Consider the following 27,099-nt stretch of genomic DNA (forward strand, 5'->3'; position numbering starts at 1 on the left):
TCAATGTAAAAGCGCAGTTCTATTCGCGTTTCCGCACTTTCATTCGCACTTATTATGTGCGCAATGCGCTATATAACAATAATTTTGAGGTGACGTCGATTTTATAATAGTTATGTGATTTACTTCAATTGGTAGTAATATGTGACAAACTGACGTAAGTACAAAATCACTTGAATTAAACGTGATAATATTTTACTGTGTGGTCGACGTTCTTTATTTATCTTGCGGCTTGCTGGTATGAATTTGATAACTGCCGTGTATTGAACAATCAGTTTTTATCTGTTGCAATTAAAGATAGGTCCGTTTTCAGCAAAATCCCAAAATAATATAGCTTATTCGCTGGATAATAATTCTTGTAAGTTGAATTCCATCACTTAAAATAAAATCAAGGTTTGTACACCAACTGCTATATTGCTATTATATTGCATCGTGAGACAATATGCAAACAGGTGGTCTGCAGTTATTTTTTTTAGATGAGATCATCAACTTTGTGGAATGTTCTTTTTTTTTTTTTGGGTTGTTGCCAGCTAAGACCATAGTTGATCCATCTCGCCAGTGGAATGTTCAATGCGTAGCACAGGTTCTTCTGTCTATATAGTTCAATTTAATTATACAGAATTATTGCATTTGGTAAATAACTTTTCGGCACTAAAAATCCACTGTTTAGTTATATTACTTCTAAGTTTGCCGAAAACTTCAAATATTAATCAGTAAATTAGCAAAACGACTAGAATAGAATGTAGGTAGATAACCTAAACTTAATAATGAATTATTAAAATTTTCGCTTTCCGCCCTTTTTTTATGAATCTACAACACTCAACTAGCATATTTTTAAAAGAAAAACATGTTTTCCGCTTACAAGGGAAAAAGTGCCTAAAGTGAATTACCCCAACTTGTAACTTGTTAAATGTCCGGTAGCCTATTACCCACATGTTTAATTTATGTCAAGTATAGTTTAGATTTAAAAATTATACTTATTTTGGTTACTACGTTTTATTATTGTATTGATATAGCTGACAATTTTATGAACACTGGAAACGCCCGATATCGGTATATTTCACTCTAATGCCCCCTTTACGTTATCGGCTACAATTGTTCAAAGATTAGCTATGTTCATATAAATTTTATATGTATGGCCTGTTCCGTGTGGTCCTAACATTTTATTCATTTGTGTATCACTAATTGCAGAAATCAATCACCATCAAAATGCGTTTAAGCCCGACGGATCCCAGTTCATATTCAAATGCCCGTAAGTACTTCGGCACAAAACGTTATCAACAATTCACTTGGATACTATCGAATGCGTCGTTCTCTGTAATGATTTACCAACTTTGCAGATGAGCTGATTATTCATCACGTGGACCTTGATTGGAAGGTTAACTTCGAAAAGTGTACTATCTCTGGGAAGGCTGCGCTACATTTCAAAACTCTGAAAGATGACGTTGAAGAAATTGTACGCCTCTGGAAGCAATAGTGCAGCGAAAAATATTAATTATTTCGTTCATTAGTTTCTAGATTCTAGCGAGCTGAAAATCATATCCATAACGGTCAAAACATCTGCAGGTGAGATACCGTTGAGTTGGGATATCGGAGCACACGTCGAGAATATTGGCTCAAAACTTACAGTATACTTACCCTCAAAGACGTCCGGTGAACTGGTGGTAGTAGTTGAGTACGAGACGGATCCGAAGGCAAGCGCCCTCCAGTGGTTAACGGCTGAACAAACATGCGGGAAAAAGCATCCGTATTTGTTTAGCCAATGTCAAGCGATCCATGCTCGATCAGTACTACCTTGTCAGGACTCACCAGCCGTTAAATTCACCTACAATGCCACGGTAAGTTTTTCTTAAATATGGTTTTATCACTACATCGTTACGTTTCAGATTCACCATCCGTCGAACGTTATTGGTTTGATGAGCGCGGTTAAAAAAGCTTCGAAACCAAAAGTTTCGTACTTTGAACAAAAAATACCCATTCCAAGCTATTTACTGGCCATTGTTGTCGGTGCACTTGTGGAGAAAACAATCGGCCCCATGTAAACTAACTTGTTCGTTTCGCCTATTAAACTTTTATTAAATGATTGATTCCTTCCAGCTCCAGCGTTTGGGCAGAAAAAGAGCAAATTGAAGAGGCGGCGGAAGAGTTCTCCCAAACAGCGGATTTCATTTCCAAAGCCGAAGAAATATGTGGACCATACGTGTGGGGGCGCTATGATCTTCTGGTCATGCCACCGAGCTTCCCATTTGGTGGAATGGAAAATCCATGTCTCACGTTTGTGACACCTACTCTTCTGGCTGGCGACAAGTCACTGGCAACGGTGGTTGCGCATGAAATTGCCCATAGCTGGACGGGCAATTTGGTGACTAATAGAAACTTTGAGCATTTTTGGTTGAATGAAGGATTTACGGTTTTTGTCGAGCAAAAAATTGTTGGGCGGTTGTTCGGTAGTGCGGTACGGGACTTCCATGCTTTACATGGATTGAGTGAGCTGACAGATTGTGTAAGGAAACTACAATTATTTTCTACGAACAGCTGCTAATATAATTTTATTACTTATAGATAAAAACGCAACTGTCGGCAACTCCGGAACTGACGAAGTTGGTAGTGGATCTAAGCGAGTGTTCTCCCGATGATGCCTTTTCTACAGTACCCTACATTAAAGGATCTACTTTTTTGCGTTACCTCGAAGATTTGTTTGATGGACCGGCAAAGTTTGAACCCTTCTTTAGATCTTACCTCAATAAGTTCAAGTATCAATCGGTTTTGACTAGCGATTTTAGGACGGCTTTGTACGAATGGTTCCGGGCCGATCCAGCTAATGAAGTTTTGTTGGAGCGCATTGATTGGGACCAGTGGCTTTTTGGTCAGGGTTTGCCACCGGTGATTCCAAAGTAAGTATCCATCGCTTGCCGCTTTTCTAAATAATCCCAAGTTGATTCTTTAGCTATGATCGATCCTTACTGGACGCTTGTAAAAAGCATGCTACACTGTGGGCGGATAACGAACTTGACAGCATCAAATCTTCTTCAATACTGACGGAGAAACTGACTAGTATTCAAACTATCGAATTTTTGGCGCAGTTACTGGATAAAAAGAAAATCAAAGATTTAACATCGGAGAAAATCGAATTGCTTGGTCAAACATACGACCTTCATGCAACCCGAAATTCTGAGTTGCGCTTCAGATTTGTTCGTTTGTACATTCGCGCTAGGATGATGGATAAAATGGACGAAATTCTGAGCTTTTTGAATAGCAACTTCCGCATGAAATTTGTTCGTCCAATCTACAAGGAACTAGCCGGCTGGCAAGAAGCTAAACCAATTGCTGTTGCAAACTATAACAAAGTTAAAGATCAGATGATGTCTATGTGTGCCTACGGCGTTTCCAAGGATTTGGACATTTGAAATGATATTAAATATTAATAAAATGTATCGAACTTGTTAAATAAGAATTGATTTTCTTGAAAGATATGGATCTGAACGCTGGGGTTGTTGGTGTGGAATATTCGTCTGGATATCATCCATTTGCTCCTTGGAGCGCCAGTCCAGAAAAAGGAGGGTGCCTCCAATTGCAAGCAAAATGGCTCCGATAATTGTCAGTGGCTGTTTAGAGGAAACAAAAAAGCGTTAGTTGTAGATTGTAGTAGCACATATTAAACTTATGTTAGTTCCCTTACGTACCTCAGGAACGTGATCGATTGCAAGCTTTTTATTAGAGCATTGCGTCATCGTGATAACAGAGACGATCAGCAGCAGCAAAAAGGCGGCATATGCGAACGTTATCTCAGCGATGTGTTGTATCTTTATTGTAGTATGCGATTTCACTAGATCCAGTGCATATACAGTGTAGGATAGCATAGCTAGGACGGCACTCACGGTTGTGGATATTATGTACGTGACAGCCCTGTTAGAAAGAAGGTCTCATCAACCGATTGTCCAACTCAAACGAAGAAGAAACTTACCAAAAGTGCGATTCAGTGCAATCACCAGAAGTAACGAATATCAATCCTCCAATGATCATGCATAGCTACGATTTGTAATACGATTTTAAAGCAATGTGTTTATGTTCCATGAAATTATCTTTTATCTACGTACCAATGAGATTATTTTCAATATTCCTGGTGGAGACAATATAAATCCTGCTCCACTTAACATATTGAAACTCAGCTGATTTTATTTCGCAAAGGAGTAGATCAATTACAATGTTGTAAAATGCACATTTTCTCAGTCTAATGACCGCCACCAAACTGACAAATAGGGAAGTTGAAATGTTTAATTTCAAGTATGGTTACACGCTGTTGTCACTTTTTCCGTTTATTGAGATTTCTGATACAGATAACGGAACTTGTTGTATCGGGCCAAAGATAAGACTGTCTGCACAGAGAAATTATTTATTTCATCCTATAACTTTGAAGTAGAATACTACTACCGCTACTATACTGCCGCTATTCGCATAAGTGTCATATGTGTATAGCAAATCCCGTAGCACATTGGAGAGATATGCATATAGCTGCAGTATATTGGGGTCACGTTTTAATTTGGTTTCGGTCGTAATAGTTTCCGAGCTTTTGAACTGCCATCGTATTGAACAACATAAACAGATTTTTGCACAATCTGATCGGAAATATACACATCAATTTTGTACCTAATTCCATAGACTGTACGATTAGTTTGAATAACGAAAAAATTGAATCTGTGAAAGGAGCCATGTGGAGTCATTATCTGACACTACTGTTCGACCGGCGAGCGAATATTTTATTGCATTATTAGTACCGCCCGATTGTCTAACTATAAACGGCGGTTACATATGAAAATTGCATGTAAAACAAATTCTGATGCGGTTAAAAAAATTAGTATGACTGAAATACTTACTAAGTGAAAGTTCAGCTGAAGACATTTAATTTTAAAAGGGCTCGAAAAGAACAATAAGCGTGATAATTTACCGTGTCAACTAATTGACACAGTAAATTATCACGCTTATTGTTCTTTTCGACGAATGCGAGATTCGAACGAAAGTCGATCCGTTTACGACAGGAAAATCAAATGGGCTTACTATTTGTTCGAACCCACTTCGCACGAATCTCGCATTCGTCGTAAACAAGAATAAGGGTTTATACTCAGAAGATTGAGCGCGTTGTGCCGAGTCACATTTTGATTGAAAATCAGGGAATGCCAGAGCCGATGGCAATCACTGTCAATGATAAATAATTGAAATTGGATGTGTGATGATGTGTGACTTTAGAAAAAGATTAATCTATTCGTATATTTTATTATTCGTCAACTGCTTCGATTTAACTAGATTCAGTGATTTTCATCCTGGGGTCCGCGGACCCCTAGAGGGCCCTGAAATTGCCGCTGGGAGTTCACGAATAAAAATATATTTTCCGAGTGCATATTGAAATTTCAAGTCTTGTTTTCTAACAAACTGAAAATAACATATTGATGGCATACAAAATCGATGTTTATCCGTGGGGGTCCGCGGCCACCTAGGGTAATTTCTAAAGGGTCCTTGGTACGAAATTCTTTATCATTTTCGTTTCTTTGATTCTTTCATATTTAACCTAAAACGCGGGCACATGAAAATCGGCCGACTTCAAACAAGCTTAGTACTTCAATACAATAAAAGGGAAAATACTGACAAACGCCAAACGTTATTTTAGAACATTAATGAAATTTTAATAATCAACATTATTGACTCGTGACTGACAGAGGTTCGTCGACATAACCGGATGCTGACGTTTTATCAAACATCATAATATAATAAGGTTACTAGGAATAATAGATTCTATACTAATTACTTTAACTATCAGTCGCTCATTTAGAACCCAAATTCGCGTTCACAAAAAATTGAATGTTGATGTAAAATCCGTTTTATTATATGTAAATTATTTTGTATTTGTTTACAATTGTTTCCATGATTCTATTCCATTTTTAACGCTGTTTAAATCCGTACTTTTTCCTTTCGTAGAACAGATCCGTCTTTGAGCTACCAAGATTAACAATCTTTGGACAACCGTCTCTCTGAAAGGCAACATGTAAAATTGGTTAGATTGTTGATATGAAAACATTTTTCCGAAAAATGCTCCATTTTTGTTTGTAATAGTCATGTCTTTATCTTTGTCCAGCAATCCAGATATTTTACATAATTGCAATCTCATTGCAAGCGACAGCCTTCTAGTGTACGCTGGTAATTAGGACAAGGAAGTTGCTCGACAGATTTTAAAATAAAATAGTTAACGGTGCAGACGATCGTCATTGGCCATTAAACTTCTACATCGTGGTAATCCGACATATGTGGTTTTTTGTTTGGGGCGAAACTGAGTCAGTTCCTAACCCCAACTGCTGTCAAAATGTATGAACTGACAGCGGTTGGGGTTAGAACCTGACATAGTTTCAGGTTCAAGCGAAATCGCCAATAGTCTGTTTAGAGATAACAACTTCGGTAAACAAATTTTCTACTCACATCCTTCTCTTGGATAGTGCACTCTTTGCAGTAGTAAGCGTCAGAAACGCCTGGGCCGCCGCAGATTACGCATCGTCCTTGGTAGGAACCGTAGTTACACTCATCGCATATCCGAACCAGCGTGCACGGACGTACATATGAGTCGCAAATAACGCACTTTCCGTCGCACTTTTCGCAGAGCCGGCCAATGGCTGTTAGGATAGAAAAAATGCCATTTAACTTGTTTCTCAAGAACAGGTATAAGTTTGAATGATACTTACCAACACCCGGTTGCTTTCGGCAAAAAATTAAATCCGGATGATGCTTAGCCATTGTTCAAATCAATTTTGATGAAATCGCTCCCGTAAACAACGTTATGAAAATAAACAGCGTCAAAAGAAACAGGAAGGTCTACAGGGTTGCCAGATTGTATTTCCAAATATCGGTAGACTATTTTTTCCCAAATTCCAATAAAATTTATTGAAATTTATAAAAGAATTGCGATACTTTATGCGATATATGCGATCATTCATAAATAACGCATCGAAAAATTAACTCCCCCCTCCCCCCATGTAACAAACTGTCACAAATTTCTTTATCACCCTTCTCCTATTACGTAAAAAATATTTGAAGTCTTTTTTTTCAGTAAAAACAGGTTATGTAAAATAATACGGTCAACTTCCTAGTTTTTAGTCACTTTTAATAAAATCTGCTCGTCGCATGAAGTACAATGGTTGACTGATGACGCAGTTCCTAACTATAGCTGCACATAAGTGGCCCTATAACCTCGGTCAAACCATTCGGAATTTGATTCGGAATTTGATTTGGAATCCATACTGACTCCATTCAGAAATCCGAACCGTTTCCGGAATGAGTTTACCCAGTAAAGTTCAGCCGGAAATGAACTGGAATTCTGGCTGGTTCCAGTTCGTATTCCGGCTCCAGTGCAACAACCGATTCTAACTAGAATCGGTTGTGTCACTGGAGCCGGAATACGAACTGGAACCAGCCAGAATTCCGGTTCATTTCCGGCTGAGGTTAACTGGGTAAATGCCCTCTAAGAACGGTTGGTTTCAAAATTGTCCAATGAAGGACGTTTGGTGGACCAATTTGGACGACGTCCAAATAACCGTTCAACAAATGTCCATCGTTGGACGCGTGCTGAACGATTTTGAAACATTTTTTGGACGTCTCAGTGGGTAGGTATCTGTGCCCACCCACTGAGACGTCCAAAAAATCGTTTCAAAATCGTTCAACACGGGTCCAACGATAGACGTTTGTTGAACGGTTATTTGGACGTTGTCCAAATTGGTCCAACGAACGTCCTTCATTGGACGATTTTGAAACCAACCGTTCTTAGAGGGCAGTTAAACTCATTCCGGAACCGGTTCGGATTTCTGAATGGAGTCAGTATATGAGGTGGGACCATCATCATTATCATATAAAAAACTGATATGAACTGTGTTTAGCCAGTAACGGTTTGTCCGGAATTTCCTTTCAAAGAGAATTTTGACAGTTGGCTTTTCAGCCGTAATCATATGTTTGTCGAGATATTTACTATTTCCGTCTCTTGTATTCTGCTGTAATTTTAATACATTTTCTAGCTTTTCTTGCGTTATAATTCTAGTAAGTATTCAATGAGTGGATAGATAGAGCATGTTAAATGCATAAAATATAACACAGAAGCAACGAGAGGCAGATAGAATAAAGTTCTCCGTGAAATTCTGTTTTGGTTTTGCCTACGGATTCACAGACGATCGGGGTTAAACTATTAATATTATCTTATTTTTACCGAAAACTACAGTTTTTTACTAAGAGGGCAGAACCAGTACCCGGTCAGCGTGGCAAGTAGAAAGTTAGCAAAAGTTGAGCAAATCGAAATTGATGCTGGCAGCAGGGATACCAGGTATATTTTTCAAATGTCTTCACATTTCGCATGAAAAAATGTCTTCATTTGTCTTCACCGACCAGGATTCTGAATCGGTTTTAGCTTTTGAGCCAGAATTCTGCCAGAAATTGGTCAAACAAATTTGTCTTCAAAATGAAAAACCCGTCTTCACAACCTTTCAAATGTCTTCAAAATGAAGACATGTCTTCACATATGGCATCTCTGAATGGCAGAGTTTCTTCGAGCATTTTTCGCGATTTGTGCAAGAATTCTCTCAACGAATTTGCTCAAATGTAACAACCGTTTCTGACAGAAGCGGTTAAACTAACCGATGCTGCTCACTTTTATCTAGAATCGAGCCAGAAATGTACGGCCAAGATCTCTGCACGCTTCCTGCCACATCTTTGTCAGATGTTTTGCTCGATTCGTGCTAAATTCTACCAGGTAGGAATTGCCAGAATCTTTGCACAGTTTATGTCCGAGTTATGCCAGGGTTTAGCTCGGTGCCTGTTTAAATTTGCCTGAAAACGCGAGCGAAACCGAATTCGCCCTATAGCTCAACTAACCCGACGATACGCACAGATATCTGACAGGGCTGCCAAACCAAGACTTACAGAAATCTAGCAGAGCGGTCTCTGCCAGAAAATTTGCTCACTGGGTACCTTCGGCCATATTCTCTTCAGGTTTGGTCTATAATCCCTTATAGCAGAGACTAATTGAGACGGCGGACTCGCGAGTTTTTCATGGCTCAAGAGGTACTAGTTCATGTAGTACAAGAGGTCCCTCGAAATGTCAAACAGAACACGTCTCGATAACCAAGCATGCTTTGCTTCTCCTGGTTTTAATTATTGCGTGTTTATTTATTGACGACGATACTAAAGAGAAAATCTTTCTTTGACATCAATAATTATTTTAGCAGACATATAGAGCTGAGGAATGTGTATTTTCCTGGTTTCGGCCTTCGATAGAGTGCAAATCTTAAAAAAGATTAAATCTAAATATTTGGAGCCCTGGAACTTTATTTCAGCGATAGCCCTAAAGATGCCGGGGCATTTTCTATCCAAATTGAGTCTAGAGGTACTAGGGCGAAAAGTTATACTTTAATCAGTGCAGGTGAGACAACTATTTGTATTCCATACAATAGTGACATTTTTAACTAAACTTGTCATATATTTCTATGTAGCGAACAGTTGTTAAAACCGACAGGCACGTGGCAAGTTCCATTAGCATCGTTCTTTAAAAATAGAACAACAATGTCAGATTGTACTGTGTACTCTTACAATTACGAATATTAATTACATTGTGATATATATTCCACCTAAAACCACTCTAGATCGCATAGCAGATAACAGATATATACGACAAAAAAAAGACGAAACTTCAAACTGAACCTTGCTCGAAACTATTGCCGAATTTATCCAAGGGCGTGAAAGCACGAGTAAACATTTTCTACAAATACATGATATTTATTATGTTTAACATACATCTTATTTTTATTCAGTAACAAATAACAGTACTACAATTAAATATGTGTATAACGGGCTATATCTCATTAAAAAGCATTCAGCCTTGTCTCCAGTTGTTCAACTCAGTTCCGAATTTTATTATTCTTGAAGCCTCCAACATTTCATCGAAGTGGTTAACACTATCAACATTGATATCATCTAATCTATAATTCATTGTTTTATTAGTGTCAATCATTCAAATTTTAAATTTACCTTCGATTCGTTTGATAATATTTCGGTTCCATCATAGAGGGCATATAGTATTTTTCTTCAACCTGGTTTTATAAAATTATCTTGTCAGAATATAAAAAAATGTCAAAAATTTTGCCTCTGGGTGGATCAAAAGCGTTCCGAAAACAAGATTCCTCATAATAAATTAAGCATATTCGTCGATAAGCAAGGCTGTGACTTCAAGCTCACCGGAGTAGTATTTGACCCATCTGGAATTGAAAATGCGTTACAGACGTGTATTTCTTTCAGACCGATTCCAATTAAATTGGGACTTACAGTGCTCGATCCCCTGGGAACTTGCGAAGAAAATTTTTATTTGTATTTCCCCAACCTGAACAATTCCGCACCTCGTTGTTTACGATCTGGGTAAACAACATTCAAAAAGGTTGCTAAGCAAATCGAATGCATGTAGCAACGACCATAAATAATAAGTACTGCTACCAACTTGAACAAACAAAAAACAGCAGATAACTTGATAATTTCTTCAATGTTGGCAAAACTGAAGGGACCGTGCTCTCTCTGCTACTTCAAAAAATCTAGTACGCAACGTGCCATAGAATGTTGAGTGTTTCTTCGTAAGTTGGTAGTCTCGATTAGTCTCTGCTTATAGTCTCATATATACGGTAGAGGATGGTATATGCACAGAGAACAGACATCCATGATCGAACAAAAATATTTAAAAAACGTGTGTAAACATTTGAATTAATATACAATAAACACTAGCGCCGCCACACCAACCTATCCCAACCCACTGAGACGTTCAAAAAATTGTTTCAAAATCGTTCAACACGGGTCCAATGATGGACGTTCGTTGAACGGTTATTTGGACGTTGTCCAAATTGGTCCAACGAACGTCCTTCATTGGACGATTTTGAAACCAACCGTTCTTAGAGGGAACTATCCGTCAAATCCATTCCGGAACCGATTCCGGGCCGGTCAGCGTGGCAAACAGAAAGTTAGCAAAAGTTGAGCAAAGCGAAATTGATGCTGGCAGAGTTTCTGCGAGCATTTTGCGCGATTTATGCGAGAATTCTGGCAACGAATTCGCTCAAATGCAACAACCGTTTCTGACAGAAGCGGTTAAACTAACCGATGCTGCTCACTTTTATCCCGAATCCATTCAGAAATGTACGGCCAAGATCTCTGCACGCTTCCTGCCACATCTTTGTCAGATGTTTTGCTCGATTCGTGCTAAGTTCTACCAGGTAGGAATTGCCAGGATCTTTGCACAGTTTATGTCCGAGTTATGCCAGGGTTTTGCTCGGTTCCTGTCAAAATTTGCCAGAAAACGCGAGCGAAACCAAGTTCGCCCTAGCTCAACTAACCCGAGAGAACCCACCCACTGAGACGTCCAAAAAATTGTTTCAAAATCGTTCAACACGGGTCCAACGATGGACGTTCGTTGAACGGTTATTTGGACGTTGTCCAAATTGGTCCAACGAACGTCCTTCATTGGACGATTTTGAAACCAACCGTTCTTAGAGGGCAGTAAAGCTCAGCCGGAAATGAACCGGAATTCCGGCTGGTTCCAGTTCGTATTCCGGCTCCAGTGACACAACCGATTCTAACTAGAATCGGTTGTGTCACTGGAGCCGGAATACGAACTGGAACCAGCCGGAATTCCGGTTCATTTCCGGCTGAGCTTAACTGGGAATACGCGCAGAAATCTTACAGGGCTGCCAAACCAAGACGTACAGAAATCTAGCAGAGCGGTCTCTGCCAGAAAATTTGCTCACTGGGTATATTTTACAACCCCCTTAAAACGGTAGATACAAAATCGTTCAATGTATAGGACGTTGGACCCATGTTGAACAATTTTGAAACATTATTTTGCGGTTCTCAGCGCCGATAAACTTTTGAGCGCATCTTCAGTAATTAAACCTGGCCACCCTGGACAAGTTGAAAATGCATCAACCAAACGTCAAGTTCATCTGTTTTGTGTTTATAGGAAAGCTGCTCTATATATTATTCCTATAATTTCTAATTAATTTCGGCAATATAGCGCTGAAAAATCTCAACTAAGACAAACCAGCAATGGCGGAATCACTGGAAAATAGCGCATCTGTTGCTTCAACTTCCGTAGCTACGACTTCAGCCTCTGGGACATTGTCATCAGAAGCTACGAGCAATGGCGGTGAAAACAAACAGGAGAAATCTGATTCAGAGATTGGTGAGCAGTTTATTACATTTATGCAATGAATTGTTGGTGATCCTAATTATGTTACCTATTACAACACAGTTAAACTCGAATGCCCTGTTTGCCTACAAACATGTATCCATCCTGCAAGACTTCCTTGTGGCCATGTTTTTTGTTTTCTTTGCGTCAAGGTAAGCAATAATACTTTTTTATTGGCTGAAGTGCACTATGACGAATGTTTTGTTGTTCCAGGGAGTTGCCTTCAAAAATCGTCGTTGCGCAATGTGTCGTCGGGACATTCCCCCGAGCTATCTAGAGCATCCTCAATTAGTAAACGGTTTGAAGGAAGTGGAAAAGGCAGCAAAGGCGAATGATGGTGCAGAATATCAGTGGTACTACGAAGGTCGGAACGGTTGGTGGCAGTATGATGAACGCACCAGTCAGGAGCTTGAAGAATTCTTCCAGAAAAAGGAACGTTTTTGCAAAATCTTGGTAGCTGGGTTCCTATATATTGTAGATTTTGAGCACAAATGTCAAATTCGACAAAATGATCCATCAAGAATACGTCGTGTCAAAAGAGATTTAACGACAATTCCAAAAAAGGGAGTGGCAGGATTACGATTGGAGACGAACGATCTAACTTCAGGAGCTGCACCCAGCTCTAACCTAGATGGGGCGTTAAGTTCGGCCGATTTGCAAGCTGAAACTAATCTATTGCAAATGCATAGAAATATTGTCGTAGAAGAAGCGGAGGAAGAAGAGACAGAGGAGGAAATTCGTCGGGTTAATTTGGACGGTAGCTTCAACAGTGATACGAATAACAGCTCCAGTGGTTCCATTGTTAGTGGCATTGAGCGGAACGTTGGCGGAGATGTAGAGTTGGCCGACGCGATTAATCAGCTAAGTTCATTGGCGTTGGACGAGCACCGGTTGAATGAGCAAACAGCAGAGCCAGTTGCTGTAAGAAGACGCATTAGTGATCTATTTCCACTAAGTGATAGCGATGACGATAACGAGGACAACAACCATGTTATTCTCTAAACTATTGGCACTGGTAGCTTGTCTATGCACATAAGATTTAAGTATATTGCATTTTGTACGGAATCGTTCAAAAGGTTGAACTTTAGCAATCAAATTAAAAAGCATGGTGTCAAGTATATGTAAATTCTTCATATTCTTTTGTTCTCCCGTTGCTTAAATAGATCAGTGCTCAGTCTCAATTTTAAGTGTAAAAATCCTTCAGAGAGACAGGATGCCTCTTGTTACTCCATTCAATTGCGTATTAGTATCTCATACATAGTGTTTACCCGGAAACATCTAGTATGTCCGTTGAGTACATTCATATAAAAATATTTCTTCATAATGTGAGCAATAAAAGTGTAGTAATCCAATAATAGTGTGAATTTAAATGTTGATAGTATTGATTAGCAGTAGACGCAGATAGCCTAGTCTTCTGGACGATTCCGTAAAAACAGGGCGCGTTACGAACATTACATATTTATATTTAAGCTGAAATAAGAATTTATTTTTTTTAGTTTACATAATTGTAACATGACAAACAATTATTTCCTTCTTTAGTCGTTAAGAACAAATGAAATCAGAAATCAATATTTTTGAGGTACTAGTCTAAGATACTTATACCGAAATGAATAGAATCATCAACTATTTTTGTTACTGCAGCTTTTCAACTGGTTAATAAAGCCTACATTTGGCTGCACGCAAGGTCTTTTGCATTTTACTAATCCGTGGGCCTGTGAAAAATTGTAGCCGTGGTTCATCATAAGATAGCCAATTACAACTGAGGTAGATCGCGACACTCCCGCATTACAGTGAACGAGAACTTTGCCATCCGCTATGCGACACCTCTCAATGAAATCGTTTGATTGTTTTAGTACTGTAGATAAATCGGTTTCTGGCAAATCTAAACATTCTATATATCGAGTTTCGATGCCCTTGCAGTTTCCGAGTGGTGGTGTTTCAATACCAATACTAAGTACGTGGTTTATGCCATATTTTTCAAGTACGTCTAGTCGCACACAGTCTTGCGAACCTAGATACAAGAACTGGCTCAGAATACAAGCGGGAACCTGATCGGGACTGGTATCCACAACGAATCCCAATTTGGTGGCAGGAGCGGCTCGCTCCAGTTCACCTCGAAAGATTTTTCGACTACCATCTATGTACGTAACAGTCGTTTCAGTTGGTTGCAACACTTGTTTCTTCAACCGTAGTTGATCGAGGAAGCTCATCTAGGGATATTGATAGATCTGCTGGATCGTACTCAACGTGGCACAAATAAAGTCCGTATGCCGGGACTACCACCGACTGATCGCACCACGAATGTGACGATGGAATTGTTAGCATTTCGTACACGTCGCGCTCGGTAATACGTCCTGCGGCTGCCGCTATCCAGGCGCCTACCATACGTCGGACCTAAAAAAAATTGGATAGTTGTGGTTCAGAAAACGAAAGAAAAATCATCGATCTTTTGCATGCACCTGCTTGTACAAAAAAGATCGCCCTTTAATTCGAATATCCCAATAATCGTAAAATTTTTCCGCTAAATCTCTATTGAATGCCGATGCCATGCATGTCCCACGCTCTATTGTGATAGACTGAATACGCCTAAGTGTAAATGATGGATCCAACTGTCTTTCGTTCCCCCGTGAGGTTGCCATAAATGTTCGAAAATCATGATACCCTTCAAAACTACTGGCCACCCGTTTTAATCGTTCGATGTCGAAGTGTTCATGACTAAAATTAGAATGCTGATTTTAATCATTACGAAACCTCGGTTTAGATAATATTTACGAGATGAAATAACACCTGTCATGTTCTTCGATTGGCACAAAGCGGTTCAAGGGGTGCTGACCTGAACCAACACAAAATTGTTGCCTCAGCAAGCCCAACCGATAAATGTAGGTGCGGGATTTGGCATACATCCGTGCATGGAAAGTCATAGGAACCAATTGCGTGCTAAGTATTCTAATTGAAAGTGCCTGGGACGCGAATGATCTGTTCAACCGTCGGGTAATCTGTTCCTCGTCGTAAGGTCGGCCATTACATCGTTCCAAGTCGACATGAACCGTGTTGTGAAGAGCGTGGACTCCGGCATCGGTCCTGAGAAAAAAATAATGTTTTGAGTGAGTTGTACCGGTCAACTAACTTTGACTCCTTGACTTGACACAAAGTTTTTGGAACTGACAAATTTAAGTGCTGCTTATAAATTACTTATTACTCGTCTAGATCTGGCAGTCATGATTGATAATTAATTGCTGCAAGTATTGCTAATTATCAGATCGGTTTCAGATATATCACGAACGGTGACATTGGAGTCAAGTATTAAACTAACAGATTAGAGTATAGTGGCAGTGCTCTGAGTTTTTCTAGTATCAATCGTATTCGTTATAAAAAGGTCGACAAGTAGGGCATTCCAAGCTTGAAATTTTCCTTTATCGAAAATTGTTCTAAACTTCTAATACTACCATACTCACCGACTAGATAATTTAATCTTGAAATCGTTGATTGGGTGCAGTTTTCTCAATGCAATCTCCAAAACACCTTCGACCGAGCTTGTGTCATCTGACACCAAACTGCCTTTTATGAGGTTTTTTTGAATGCCTCTGAAAATGTTATAACCTGAAGCATAAAAATTTTCTTCTGTTATGCTGATAAATACCTGAACTGAGTTCCAATGTAAGACAAATTTATCAGATAACGAAACATTGATGAATTGGAATTTATAATCAGTAGAAGTGAATCTAGCACAGTTTATAAAGAAGAGTCTACGCAAAGAAAAAGCAAAAATCTCGAGTACTTTTTCAAATGGACGTAAGTAACATTGAGAGCCTCTCTTTGTTTACTTTCTCTTTCGTTTATTACGACGTCATTACAACACTTTGTACTAATTTTCCAGTACATATCGAAAGCCGACGGTTTTTACTACAATATTATGCAAAGAGTAGAGTAGTAAATGTTGAAATGGCCGAGTAATGAACAGAAGAGAAAGACCTCAAAGAGAATCTCTCATTGTTACTTACGTCCATTTGAAAAAGTACTCGAGAAATAAGTTACCGCAATTAGGCAATCCATGAGACGTTTCTGATTAGCTGATTATTAAATATTTTTCTTGTTTATTTTCTTCTGACGTTACTCGGGCGCCCAGTTAAACTCATTCCGCAACCGGTTCGGATTTCTGAATGGAGTCAGTATCCCGGTCAAACCATTCGGAATTTGATTCGGAATCCTGAATGGAGTCAGTATGGATTCCAAATCAAATGCAACAACCGATTCTGAGTCGGAATCGGTTGGTGCATTTGATTTCCCACTGAGACGTCCAAAAAATTGTTTCAAAATCGTTCAACACGGGTCCAACGATGGACGTTCGTTGAACGGTTATTTGGACGTTGTCCAAATTGGTCCAACGAACGTCCTTCATTGGACGATTTTGAAACCAACCGCCCACTGAGACGTCCAAAAAATTGTTTCAAAATCGTTCAACACGGGTCCAACGATGGACGTTCGTTGAACGGTTATTTGGACGATGCCCAAATTGGTCCAACGAACGTCCTTCATTGGACGATTTTGAAACCAACCGTTCTTAGAGGGCGTTCTTAGAGGGTTGGAATCCATAATGACTCCATTCAGAAATCCGATGGATTACATTCCAAATCAAATGCAACAACCGATTCCGATTCAGAATCGGTTGTTGCATTTGAATTGGAATCCATACTGACTCCATTCAGGATTCCGAATCAAATTCCGAATGGTTTGACCGGGCGGGTGCGCATGCGACAAAATCGCCGATTCGATCCAACGTCAAATGAATCGAATAGATATGCTTGTCGGATGGGTTTTTGTGTTCGCAGAAGCAGAGCAAAACAAACTTGTTGCCAAACCCTCCGTTGAATAGACTTTTCTACGGCTCTTATACGTACACGCCACATGACACAAATACTACATCCGAGGGCGTGACACTCTTTTATAAAAATATATCACCTGGTTTTATATTTTTTATATCGATCTATATTTATTTATAATTATCTATAAAAGTTACAAACGTATTCGAATTTTTGAACGTTCGAAAAATAAATTCGAACAACCGTTACCATAGTACTCAGCTTAGTTACGCGTGCGATTGTAAACAATGAAAAAATGGGATTGAATCAATGAGAAGTGGTAAGTAGCCAAATATTTATTCATAATTCTTGCTGGTTTAGTTTGTATCTGCCGGGTACTAACTAGAGCCAGCAAGAATTACAACCTATCCTGGTATAGTGAAAGCGGAGCCAGATATAAAAACGCGGGTTTTGGCAAATCCCAGTCTTGTTTCTAATCAGTTATTTACACCATCTCTTAACATCGGTAGTGATTCAGCCCTCCCAACCGCAACAACAGCAACAAACAACCATTATTCCAGCGCCTTTAGTCAACATTTCACAGCAGTAGGAGAAATTCAAGAGGTTCCATCATCCGACCGGTCGGTAGCAATAACGTTAAAACGACGATTCTGCCACAAGGTTTGACGCTACAGCTACACTGCATATACAATACAGTTCGGGAGCACCGCAAGCAGGAGGCATCACTATTGAATTGACAGTAATTTAGTTCACTACGGCGTTGTGGCTGTAGCACCAGGGTGAGATATTTGTTAACATAAAAACAGCATAATGACTTTTTGATATTTTTAGTTGCTGTCTGAGACATACCAACACGCCGATTTCCTTCGATCGTTTTTGAAGCATGCACGATAAAAATTCAAACGGTCGCAAATCAAACGCATTCACCCAAGCAAATGGACATACTGAGGGATGTCAACAACCTGCGGATAATGGGGATCACCACAATGACCGATATAGCGATCTTTCGTCCCTCAAAGTTTTCAACAAGCAAATTGCACGAGAAATAGTATTCTTCCTACCGGAAGAAAGAGAACACGGAAATAATAATTGTAACACTTATGTACCAGTGGCAGCAGTTCCGGTAACACAGAGTTCCACACCAAAATCGGTTTTTCCCGTTAGTATCTCGTCCATGCTTCTAGTACCGTGACTAATAGATTTTATTTTAGATCCAATCATGACGGGTGTTCCCAGAGCGCAAAATTACACTACCTGAATCAGGGATAGATATCAATAGAGGAAAAACTGCCAATGAAGTTTCACAAAAGAAACCATCTCTTGTGCCGTCCGGCCACTTTGGTAAGAAATCTTGTGTTTTCCTATTTGCGGCAATTTTTTCTTCATTCTCGTGAGACAACATCGAAAATCGCCTAGATTCAGTGGGAAAAGATTCGTCTTATTCGATAGTTTCCCGGCTCGACGAAAAAAATAAAAGGAAACAAATGATGCGCGATATTCTTCAGAAGATGTAATTCTACAAATTGATCCTCGTCAACCAAAGGACCTCGATTGCGATTCATCGAGCGGGAAAAGTACCTGTTCGCCTCGGCAGTTCACCAAATCGAAAGCAGTTATCGCCACTGCGCGGACAGTAGAAAAGTTTCACGTGCATTAAGGCAATCCTTCCTCTCATGATGTTGAGTTTATGTTGGTTTCCCCAAGTCAGGCAAAACATGATTACGTTACAAAATTATGATGTCCGTTAAAAAACTTCACGCGCCGTTCGACCAGAGCATGTATTGCTCCCACATCCTGTTGGGCCAAGTATTACTCCCGCATCCTGGTACAGGTTGAAACATCCCCCGTGGCAACGAACCTGTCTGTACTGCAGCAATATTGCTACGAGAAGACCTCAAGAATCGCATCCGAGTGTATTTGCCTTCAACGCTACATTTTCAAACTTGCCGTAAAAGTTCTACAGGAATATTTTCCAATTGAAGTTGGTCGAAACGAAGTGCTCACATTCCGGATGGAATTCCGTATGTAGATTAAATTTATTTGTGATCCTTAGAATGTTTGTTCAACATTCTGGAAGAAGGGAAAAATAGTAAGATTGGTTTGCAGATTAATATAATAGTTGGTTTACCTGCTGTTCCGTAAGTATTCTTCAACGTCATATGCAATCAGATCGGTTCCGGATGAAATTATTTTGAAGCGGATTGCGATTTTTTTTCAATTTAACATTGTCAACAATAAAAAAACAACACTTATAAATTCACCGCACACTGAGAATAAGTTCGAATATAAGTTCGAAAGTTGTTGAATGTATAGGTGTATAAAATTATAATTAGTTTATAATTTTACAAAAACATTATATTTTTATAATAATTTATAATTTATTGAAAGTGTCACGCCCCTTGCTTAGACCCGATAGACTGGGGAAAAATAAATTTGAATGCAGTAACGCTGAAGGCATGGCGAGAAATGAATTTTAAACTAAATAGAACACCCGCTAAAACTGCTGCTGGGGACAGAAAGTTCCTGTTTTAAAATTTCCAGTTTTATATTATAGAACTGTCAAAATTATAAATCTAAAACTGAAACTCTCCTGAACATGCTCTTAATGACCTAAGAGAAGAGACGACAACAGGCTTCTTGCTCTTCTTAATTTTCTCGACTTGGCCCTGCCGTAAATCTGAAGACAATAAGCGTTAATCGTTGCCAGATTCCCTTTGAATGCTTCTTACAATTGCCGAAAATAATTGTACCTAAAAGATCGCACCTCTACCAAGAATTTACAATGCTAGCTGCATTTAAAAATTAAATTAAATATTTATTCATGTCTCTCTTAACAATACACGTAACTATATCGTCATTCAGGTCTTTTATTACGTACACGCCACATGACACAAATACTACATCACTAGCTGGTGGAAAATAATAAACAAAGACGGCAAAATCAAATGGGATTGTTTTCAACCAGGAAACTGCATTAGTGTTCGTGAGACCCGCCGACAAGAACTCAAAAGAACAGTGCATGAAATTGTATAACCTCACTTTTCTGACAGTTCAGAGAGCTTGTTTACACAGACTTAGAAAATTTTTGATTCCATCCAGTACAAAAAAACTTGGTTCGAATTCTAATACCATGTAAACAAGCTCGCTGAACTGTCATTTTTTCGAGCATTTTTACTCATATGACGTCATCTTACAATGCTCAATTGTCAAACATAATATATCATCGTGGATGGCCTAATTGACCATTATTAAGAATTCTGACAGTTCATTTGCAACCACATATGCAAAATCAAACTCACGCAATATCTAATCAACGTTGTATTAACCTTACATTCACATTTCATAACTATTCAGCTTTTCGTTGGTGGCTGCATCCCCAAATGCGCACCCCACTTTGACAAGTCGTTCGTCCAATGTCAATTGTGACAAATCATCAGTCGTGTCAAATTTGACAAACCGTCCTACAGATTCATGGTTTTGAACATTGTAGGCGTTTATGTCTGTTCTCAATTAACGTCAGTACGTTTTTCCATTAAAAAAAACTGATTTCGGTACAGGTTCACACAATTAACTGCATCCATCCGACATATTCAACAGCGGTACTCGACCCGTAAGGAAAATACAGAACATCTACTATTCGAAAGTACGAATACGCAATCGGTCTACGAAAATCGGTTGACTAACAGTGTTCAATACGGCTATTAATCGGACCTATAATGTAATTGGGAGATTGCTATACAAAAGAAACCAATCAAGGACACTAATTTTAGACGAAACTGATAAGCCAGGTGAATTGCAAGAAATTTATTCGGTAAACGCAGCTACAGCTGGCAATTGTCGAGTTTCTGGTGATAAATGTTGGTACAAAATTATACTGAAAATCGCACAGATGTGAACAGATATTATTAAGGTACTGCATCGTTAGAAGATGCTTTCCCGGTTGCTTTTAAATGCAAGGTTCATTAGTTTATTACTGGTCATTTCGCATGTGATGATTTTTTTTATAAATAGTATACGCGAAGCAATAGGGATCTTTAGGGGTGTGCGGGTTAAGGCATATTCAGATGTAGATTAGAACTGTGAGTTAATATCTCAGTCCTTTTTCAATTTTTTGGCCCGAAACTATTGAAAAAACATTTTTTAGTTTGTTTCCTTTTAGGACAATAACACATCGAAACCCATGCGACTTGCACGACCCTATAGGTTGCCTTATCAGATCTACCATTGTTTGCAGATGAAACTTGGGATGGCAGGATGCTAGCGGATTGACAAAGTACCAGATCATGCTGTGTGGGGTGCTGTCCCGGTTAACAATGAGGCGAACGAGATATTTGCAGATACGTCATTTAGTAGGACAACTGTCAGTTTGCTGGTCGAATTTAATTTGTTTTTTTTTAATTTAAAAATCATAAAAGAAGAATTAAGGTTTAAGAATGATATGAGTGTACTCGTAAGGACACCTGCTACCAATACATATGAAAAACTGGCATAATTTATCCAAATTAAAGATCCCTATTGACATCCTTAACCCTTGTGAAGGCAAGCTAAAATCCTAACATTAAAGGGCAAGCCGGGCCTCTCAGGCCCGTCTAAATTGAAGCTCCTTTTTGCCGTTCTCCTATAGAAAGGTTATGCAATCGGTCGAAATTTCGACTTTTTAACCGAGACCCGCAGGGCCAAATCTCTTATACCATTCGACTCAGTTCGTCGAGATCGTAAAATGTCTGTATGTGTGTGTATGTGTGTATGTATGTATGGACGATTTTTCTCAGAGGTGGCTGGACCGATTTGTACAAATTTAGTCTCAAATGAAAGGTACAGCCTTCCCATCGGTCGCTATTGATTTTTTTTTATTGATCCGTCTTTCGGTTCTGGAGTTACGTGTTGAAGAGTACAATCACACAGCAAATTTCCATAGAAACTGATACCACCATGATGTCCAAATGATGCACTATATATTAAAATAAGTACAACATTACTTGGCTTTGCATGTCTAGATCATTAATGACCCACCGAAGACACTTCGACCACATTGGCCAGCTATGGCGGTTCTTGATGCCCCAGGGGAACTTACCAAGTTCCTAAGATAATGTCATACCTATTTCTCAGCGAATTCTTTACCGATTTTTACAAACTTGGTTTCAAATGAAAGGTACAGCATTCCCATTGGCTGCTGTTGAATTTCTAATTGATCCGACTTCCGATTCCGGCATTACAGGATGATGAGTACGAACACGCAACAAATCCCGATTTCAGCGTATAAGGCGATGGATGTAAAAAGGTCAATTTTTCCAAAAGGTGAGTACTCGGAAGATCACGTTGACTGTCGATTGGTTCTGAGCTCCATTTCGTTAGAACACGACCAATAAATGTTTCTGGGTTGCTATTAATTTCTTCTGATGCCTAACCGGAGTACATATTCAGATTTTTCTGCCGAGTCTGCATAAGATTCATCGTCGGAAGCAATACCATTCACCATACTTCTTCCTCGCTTTGCAAATCAGTTTCGGAATCGTCTGCTGTTGAATTTGCTCGAATTTCTTCCATTATTTTAGATTCTTTGAGACGATTGAAAACATGGGCATATCGTCTTATAGCCATTTCAATTTTTTGTTGCTTTTAGATCCTACAATTTGAATAATTACAACTATAACACAAAGAATAGACAACAAAAATAGACAATAACGACAGAGTTAGGTTATGTTGTATCCAACTAATTGTCAAGTAGACCACAGTGGGTGAAATAAGAGTATTTACCCAAAAAAATATGACCCACGTCATTATCGTATGCTATTTTTACATTTCTTATAAAAGAATTCGCTCAAACTTTCAAGATTTTTTTCTTAAAGAAAAGGTAAAAAGATAAAATCAATCAAAACATGAAAAAAAATTCCTGCTAATATGAAGATGAACTCATCAAAATGTTTTTTTCAGATAAATATTAATGTATAAAACTCGTGGTATTCCTAGTAAATATTGCATGCACACCGGGCCTGCCAGGCCTGGCTTGCCTTTTTGTGAATGTAAAAAATTCAAACATAGCTGCGCATCACTCCATAGATGAAAATTTCACAATTCTTTATTTTTGTTATAGATTTCAAAGCTACTTATCAAAATTTCCATGCCCAAGCTTGACACTGACAAATAATCATTGCTCCAATTTTGACAGTGTCGTCACTCTCCTTATATGTACTCAGGGTGCACGCTGTGAAACTTCAAGCTGAAGCGACGGTTTATCAAAATTGACACCATTGATGTCTGATTTTTGCAAATAATCGATTATCCATTAATCGATTAATTTTTGAGAGCTTGATTAATTCATTCGATTAATCGACCAAGATAATCGATTAAAATCAATAATCGATTACTTCATAAATTTTAGTTTGTCAAGAAAAAAAGGTCATTGGACACATTTTGAAAAATTTCGAGAAGTCTTGTCATATTTTTTTCTACGACTTTCATTTTCAACGCTTACCCTTCATTGATTATGCTCTCGATTAATTCATAGCAGCTACTCGATTTGCTCGATTATACCGAAAGCTTGTAATCGATCATTGATTTTTCGATTATTTTAGAAATTTCGATTATTTGTGTTAATCGAATAAAAAAGACATCACTAATTACTACTGTCGATGTGTCAAAGTTGACACTGTACAGACGACTTGTCAAAATAAAGTGCGAATTTGAATACGCAGCCATATAACTTATGTGTGCGCATACATAGTTTATACAGTTGGCACATAGAAGGTATGTGTGCTCGTGATAACATTAGCATTTCTTCTTCATATGGATTTTAAGTGGTTTGAGGCAAATAGAATAATATAACATTAATTATTAATGTTTAGTTTTTTTAGTGTAGGTTACCAGGTTCAAAATAAACAACCATGCAGGATGCACCCAGTTAAGCTCAGCCGGAAATGAACCGGAATTCTGGCTGGTTCCAGTTCGCATTCCGGCTCCAGTGACACAACCGATTCTAGTTAGAATCGGTTGTGTCACTGGAGCTCCCAGTGAGCAAATTTTCTGGCAGAGACCGCTCTGCTAAATTTCTGTACGTCTTGGTTTGGCAGCCCTGTCAGATTTCTGCGCGTATCGTGTCGGGTTAGTTGAGCTAGGGCGAACTCAGTTTCGCTCGCGTTTTCTGGCAAATTTTGACAGGAACCGAGCTAAACCATAAACATAAAGGACATAAACTGTGCAAAGATCCTAGCAATTCCTACCTGATAGAATTTAGCACGAATCGAGCAAAACATCTGACAAAGGTGTGGCAGGAAGCGTGCAGAGATCTTGGCCGTACATTTCTGGCTGGATTCTGGATAAAAGAGCAGCATCGGTTTGTTTAACCGCTTCTGACAGAAACGGTTGTTGCATTTGAGCGAATTCATTGCCAGAAATCTCGCACAAATCGCGCAAAAGGCTCGCAGAAACTGCCAGCATCAATTTCGCTTTGCTCAACTTTCTGCCCACCCACTGAGACGTCCAAAAAATTGTTTCAAAATCGTTCAACACGGGTTCAACGATGGACGTTCGTTGAACGGTTATTTGGACGTTGTCCAAATTGGTCCAACGAACGTCCTTCATTGGACGATTTTGAAACCAACCGTTCTTAGAGGGCAGTTAAACTCATTCCGGAAACGGTTCGGATTTCTGAATGGACCCTCTAAGAACGGTTGGTTTCAAAATTGTCCAATTAAAGACGTTCGTTGGACCAATTTGGACAACGTCCAAATAACCGTTCAACGAAAGGCCTTCGTTGGACCCGTGTTGAACGATTTTGCAACAATTTTTTGAACGTCTCAGTGGGGAGTCATTATGGATTCCAAATCAAATGCAACAACCGATTCCGACGCAGAATCGGTTGTTGCATTTGATTTGGAATCCATAATGACTCCATTCAGGATTCCGAATCAAATTCCGAATGGTTTTACCGGGTGCTTGCGACGCTGACCGGGAGCCCGTATACGAACTGGAACCAGGCAGAATTCCAGTTCATTTCGGGCTGAACTTTACTGGGCAGTCAAATTCTTCTTTCGTCTCCGCGTATCCTTATGCCAAACATCGTCTTTGGTCTTAGCCGTCTGTCAATTCAGACACTCCAAACAAAAAAAAAAACATCGTCTTTGCTAATTTGTTTACCTTCACTGTTTGCATCATTCACTCACATGTGGACTCCGCTTAATTTCCATACAAAATAATACCGTTTGCAATTAATAGGCATATTTAAACAAATTATAACACATAAACATAAAAGTGAAACACTGAATTGTTTTTCAGCACGTTCTAAGTGCAGGTAGGTGCTTTATTATTTTCTATATATTTTTGTTCCAAGAATCAATTCCATTCCAGGCAACAATAGCAATGGATACAATTAAGGTGGGCGAGTATCTGGTGGTCAAGCGCCAAAAATATACTAAACTACAAAAGTTTACCAACTTGGAAACTGTAATCCATTTGGGAAAAGACCAAATAGAACTACGGTGTGCCGAGGGTCAACCATACCACACCACCTTTCAGTTGATTGCCAAGGAGGGCAGAAATAAACGGCTTTTTACACTGAATCCTATAACTGCTTCAGAAATTCGAAATTTGAAAGAGTTGCTAATAAAGGAAAGTGGGGTGGACAATCGTAATATTGTGGATAACCGTAGCACCCAGAATTTGTCAACGGAAGAAATTTTAAAGCTTCGAGAAGAATGTGATTCTTCCTCGGAAGTTATTGGAAAATTGGTTGAAAATTCGAAGAGTTTTGCGGCCAAAACCGAATACTCCCAGGAGAAGTATTTGAAGCGAAAGGAAAAGAAGTATTTCGAATATGTTCAGATCAAGCGACCTTCAATTAGACTTATTGCCGACATTTATTGGCGACTAGACACCGACAAAACTATGGGAGTTCGGTTCGATACACTTTCGCAGATTATTTCCTACAGCGGAGTTTGTGGGGTAGGTAGATTCTTGCTTTATGAGTCTGGATCCAATGGTCTACTTCCGGCAGCATGTTTGAGTTCTCTTGGAGCCAACACGGAAGCAAAACTTGTTCACATGCATCCCGGAAACGTGGCTCAGAAGCAGGCTGTTCAAGCGATGGGCTTTGCTCCAGAGCATTTGAATAGATGTGTTTCTGTCAATATCTATTCGGCGTTGCGGCATTACTACCAGGAAGGAAAGAAGTGCGTAATTGAAAACGGAGAAGAAATACCAGCTTCTGAGACAGACAACGGAAAGGAATCTGTAGAAGATGTGAATCACAAACGTAAAATTGATTCAGTTGTTGATGATGGACCAGAAGCGAAATATCCCAAGATTGATGAACAAAAGAAGCAGGAATGGGAGTTGGAAAATGCGACTGCTTGTGAGCTCATGAAGGAACAATTCGATTCGCTGATTGTTGTCGCAAAAGAACACCCGAGCAATATCATTAAATCGTTACTGCCCTTTGTAAAACCCAGTCGACCTGTTGTGGTGTTTGGTACGGTGAAGGAAATATTACTTGAGTGCTATATGGAACTGAAAGCTAGCGCCAATGTTACTTTTTTGCGGCTCACTTCCAACTGGATGCGCCAGTATCAGATTCTACCCAATCGCACACATCCAGATGTTACGATGTCAGGGAACAGCGGATATCTTCTCACAGGGTACACCATTCGATAGTCGTTTTCTAAATTTTACTGCTAAACTACGATATGTTTATATATTTTTACGTTGACATGTAGATTCATACGGTTTCTTAAAGTGAAGAAATATAACGAAATACATGAATATATAAAAAAAACCTATTTTAATCCACCTAGCGGTGCAATTGTGCCTTTCTCAATCATGAATCACGAGAATGTGTGCGTTGTTTATATTCATTAAAAACTTTTAAATGCATATATTACATTTTATTATACATCACATGACAACTATATACAGGAAAATAAATCATTATTCGAGTTCTAAAATTTTGAAAAAGAAAAAACAGCCATGGTAATATTGAACTGAAAAAAGGTGCGAAATCGGCAAAGTCCCAAAAAGTCGATCCTTTTAAAAAAAAAATTTTCG

At 39.0% G+C, this 27,099-nt stretch overlaps 6 protein-coding genes and 1 long non-coding RNA gene across 8 annotated transcripts; 4 read left to right on the plus strand and 3 right to left on the minus strand.

Annotated features, from left to right (window-relative positions):
* Positions 1-227: 227 nt before the first annotated feature.
* Positions 228-3,445, plus strand: LOC131679807 (leukotriene A-4 hydrolase). 2 transcript variants are annotated; one of them, XM_058960553.1, is made up of 8 exons: positions 228-355; positions 1,189-1,249; positions 1,338-1,453; positions 1,509-1,835; positions 1,884-2,035; positions 2,095-2,500; positions 2,560-2,891; positions 2,945-3,445. In XM_058960553.1, exons 2-8 carry the CDS (start codon positions 1,207-1,209, stop codon positions 3,402-3,404), a joined length of 1,836 nt encoding a protein of 611 aa, XP_058816536.1. In that variant the 5' UTR covers positions 228-355; positions 1,189-1,206; the 3' UTR covers positions 3,405-3,445. The 2 variants fall into 2 exon arrangements, with proteins under 2 accessions (XP_058816536.1, XP_058816537.1); XM_058960554.1 differs by lacking the exon at positions 228-355 and adding an exon at positions 372-390.
* Positions 3,421-4,325, minus strand: LOC131679815 (uncharacterized). Its single transcript, XM_058960565.1, has 4 exons — positions 4,095-4,325; positions 3,962-4,026; positions 3,681-3,903; positions 3,421-3,602 (listed from the first exon to the last, which is right to left on the minus strand). Exons 1-4 carry the CDS (start codon positions 4,152-4,154, stop codon positions 3,441-3,443), a joined length of 510 nt encoding a protein of 169 aa, XP_058816548.1. The 5' UTR covers positions 4,155-4,325; the 3' UTR covers positions 3,421-3,440.
* Positions 4,326-5,853: 1,528 nt separating this feature from the next.
* Positions 5,854-6,859, minus strand: LOC131679817 (PHD finger-like domain-containing protein 5A). The gene is made up of 3 exons (XM_058960568.1): positions 6,723-6,859; positions 6,463-6,653; positions 5,854-6,020 (listed from the first exon to the last, which is right to left on the minus strand). The coding sequence occupies exons 1-3, from the start codon at positions 6,772-6,774 to the stop codon at positions 5,931-5,933; spliced, it is 333 nt and encodes a 110-aa protein (XP_058816551.1). The 5' UTR covers positions 6,775-6,859; the 3' UTR covers positions 5,854-5,930.
* Positions 6,860-11,975: 5,116 nt separating this feature from the next.
* Positions 11,976-13,919, plus strand: LOC131679810 (E3 ubiquitin-protein ligase rnf146). The gene is made up of 3 exons (XM_058960560.1): positions 11,976-12,235; positions 12,305-12,393; positions 12,455-13,919. Exons 1-3 carry the CDS (start codon positions 12,100-12,102, stop codon positions 13,241-13,243), a joined length of 1,014 nt encoding a protein of 337 aa, XP_058816543.1. The 5' UTR covers positions 11,976-12,099; the 3' UTR covers positions 13,244-13,919.
* A 330-nt stretch (positions 13,920-14,249) lies between these two features.
* Positions 14,250-16,386, minus strand: LOC131679811 (tRNA pseudouridine synthase-like 1). Its single transcript, XM_058960561.1, has 6 exons — positions 16,266-16,386; positions 15,882-16,006; positions 15,697-15,825; positions 15,014-15,322; positions 14,701-14,956; positions 14,250-14,635 (listed from the first exon to the last, which is right to left on the minus strand). The coding sequence occupies exons 2-6, from the start codon at positions 15,926-15,928 to the stop codon at positions 14,399-14,401; spliced, it is 978 nt and encodes a 325-aa protein (XP_058816544.1). The 5' UTR covers positions 15,929-16,006; positions 16,266-16,386; the 3' UTR covers positions 14,250-14,398.
* Positions 16,387-17,309: 923 nt separating this feature from the next.
* Positions 17,310-18,492, plus strand: LOC131679818 (uncharacterized). The gene is made up of 4 exons (XR_009303852.1): positions 17,310-17,380; positions 17,571-17,840; positions 17,893-18,220; positions 18,273-18,492. It is a non-coding gene; the product is annotated as an uncharacterized LOC131679818 (long non-coding RNA).
* Positions 18,493-25,174: 6,682 nt separating this feature from the next.
* Positions 25,175-26,810, plus strand: LOC131679809 (tRNA (adenine(58)-N(1))-methyltransferase non-catalytic subunit TRM6). Its single transcript, XM_058960559.1, has 2 exons — positions 25,175-25,351; positions 25,408-26,810. Exon 2 carries the CDS (start codon positions 25,420-25,422, stop codon positions 26,707-26,709), a length of 1,290 nt encoding a protein of 429 aa, XP_058816542.1. The 5' UTR covers positions 25,175-25,351; positions 25,408-25,419; the 3' UTR covers positions 26,710-26,810.
* Positions 26,811-27,099: the final 289 nt, after the last annotated feature.

Source organism: Topomyia yanbarensis, chromosome 2 (assembly GCF_030247195.1).
Source record: "Topomyia yanbarensis strain Yona2022 chromosome 2, ASM3024719v1, whole genome shotgun sequence".
Classification (NCBI taxonomy): Eukaryota; Metazoa; Arthropoda; class Insecta; order Diptera; family Culicidae; genus Topomyia; species Topomyia yanbarensis.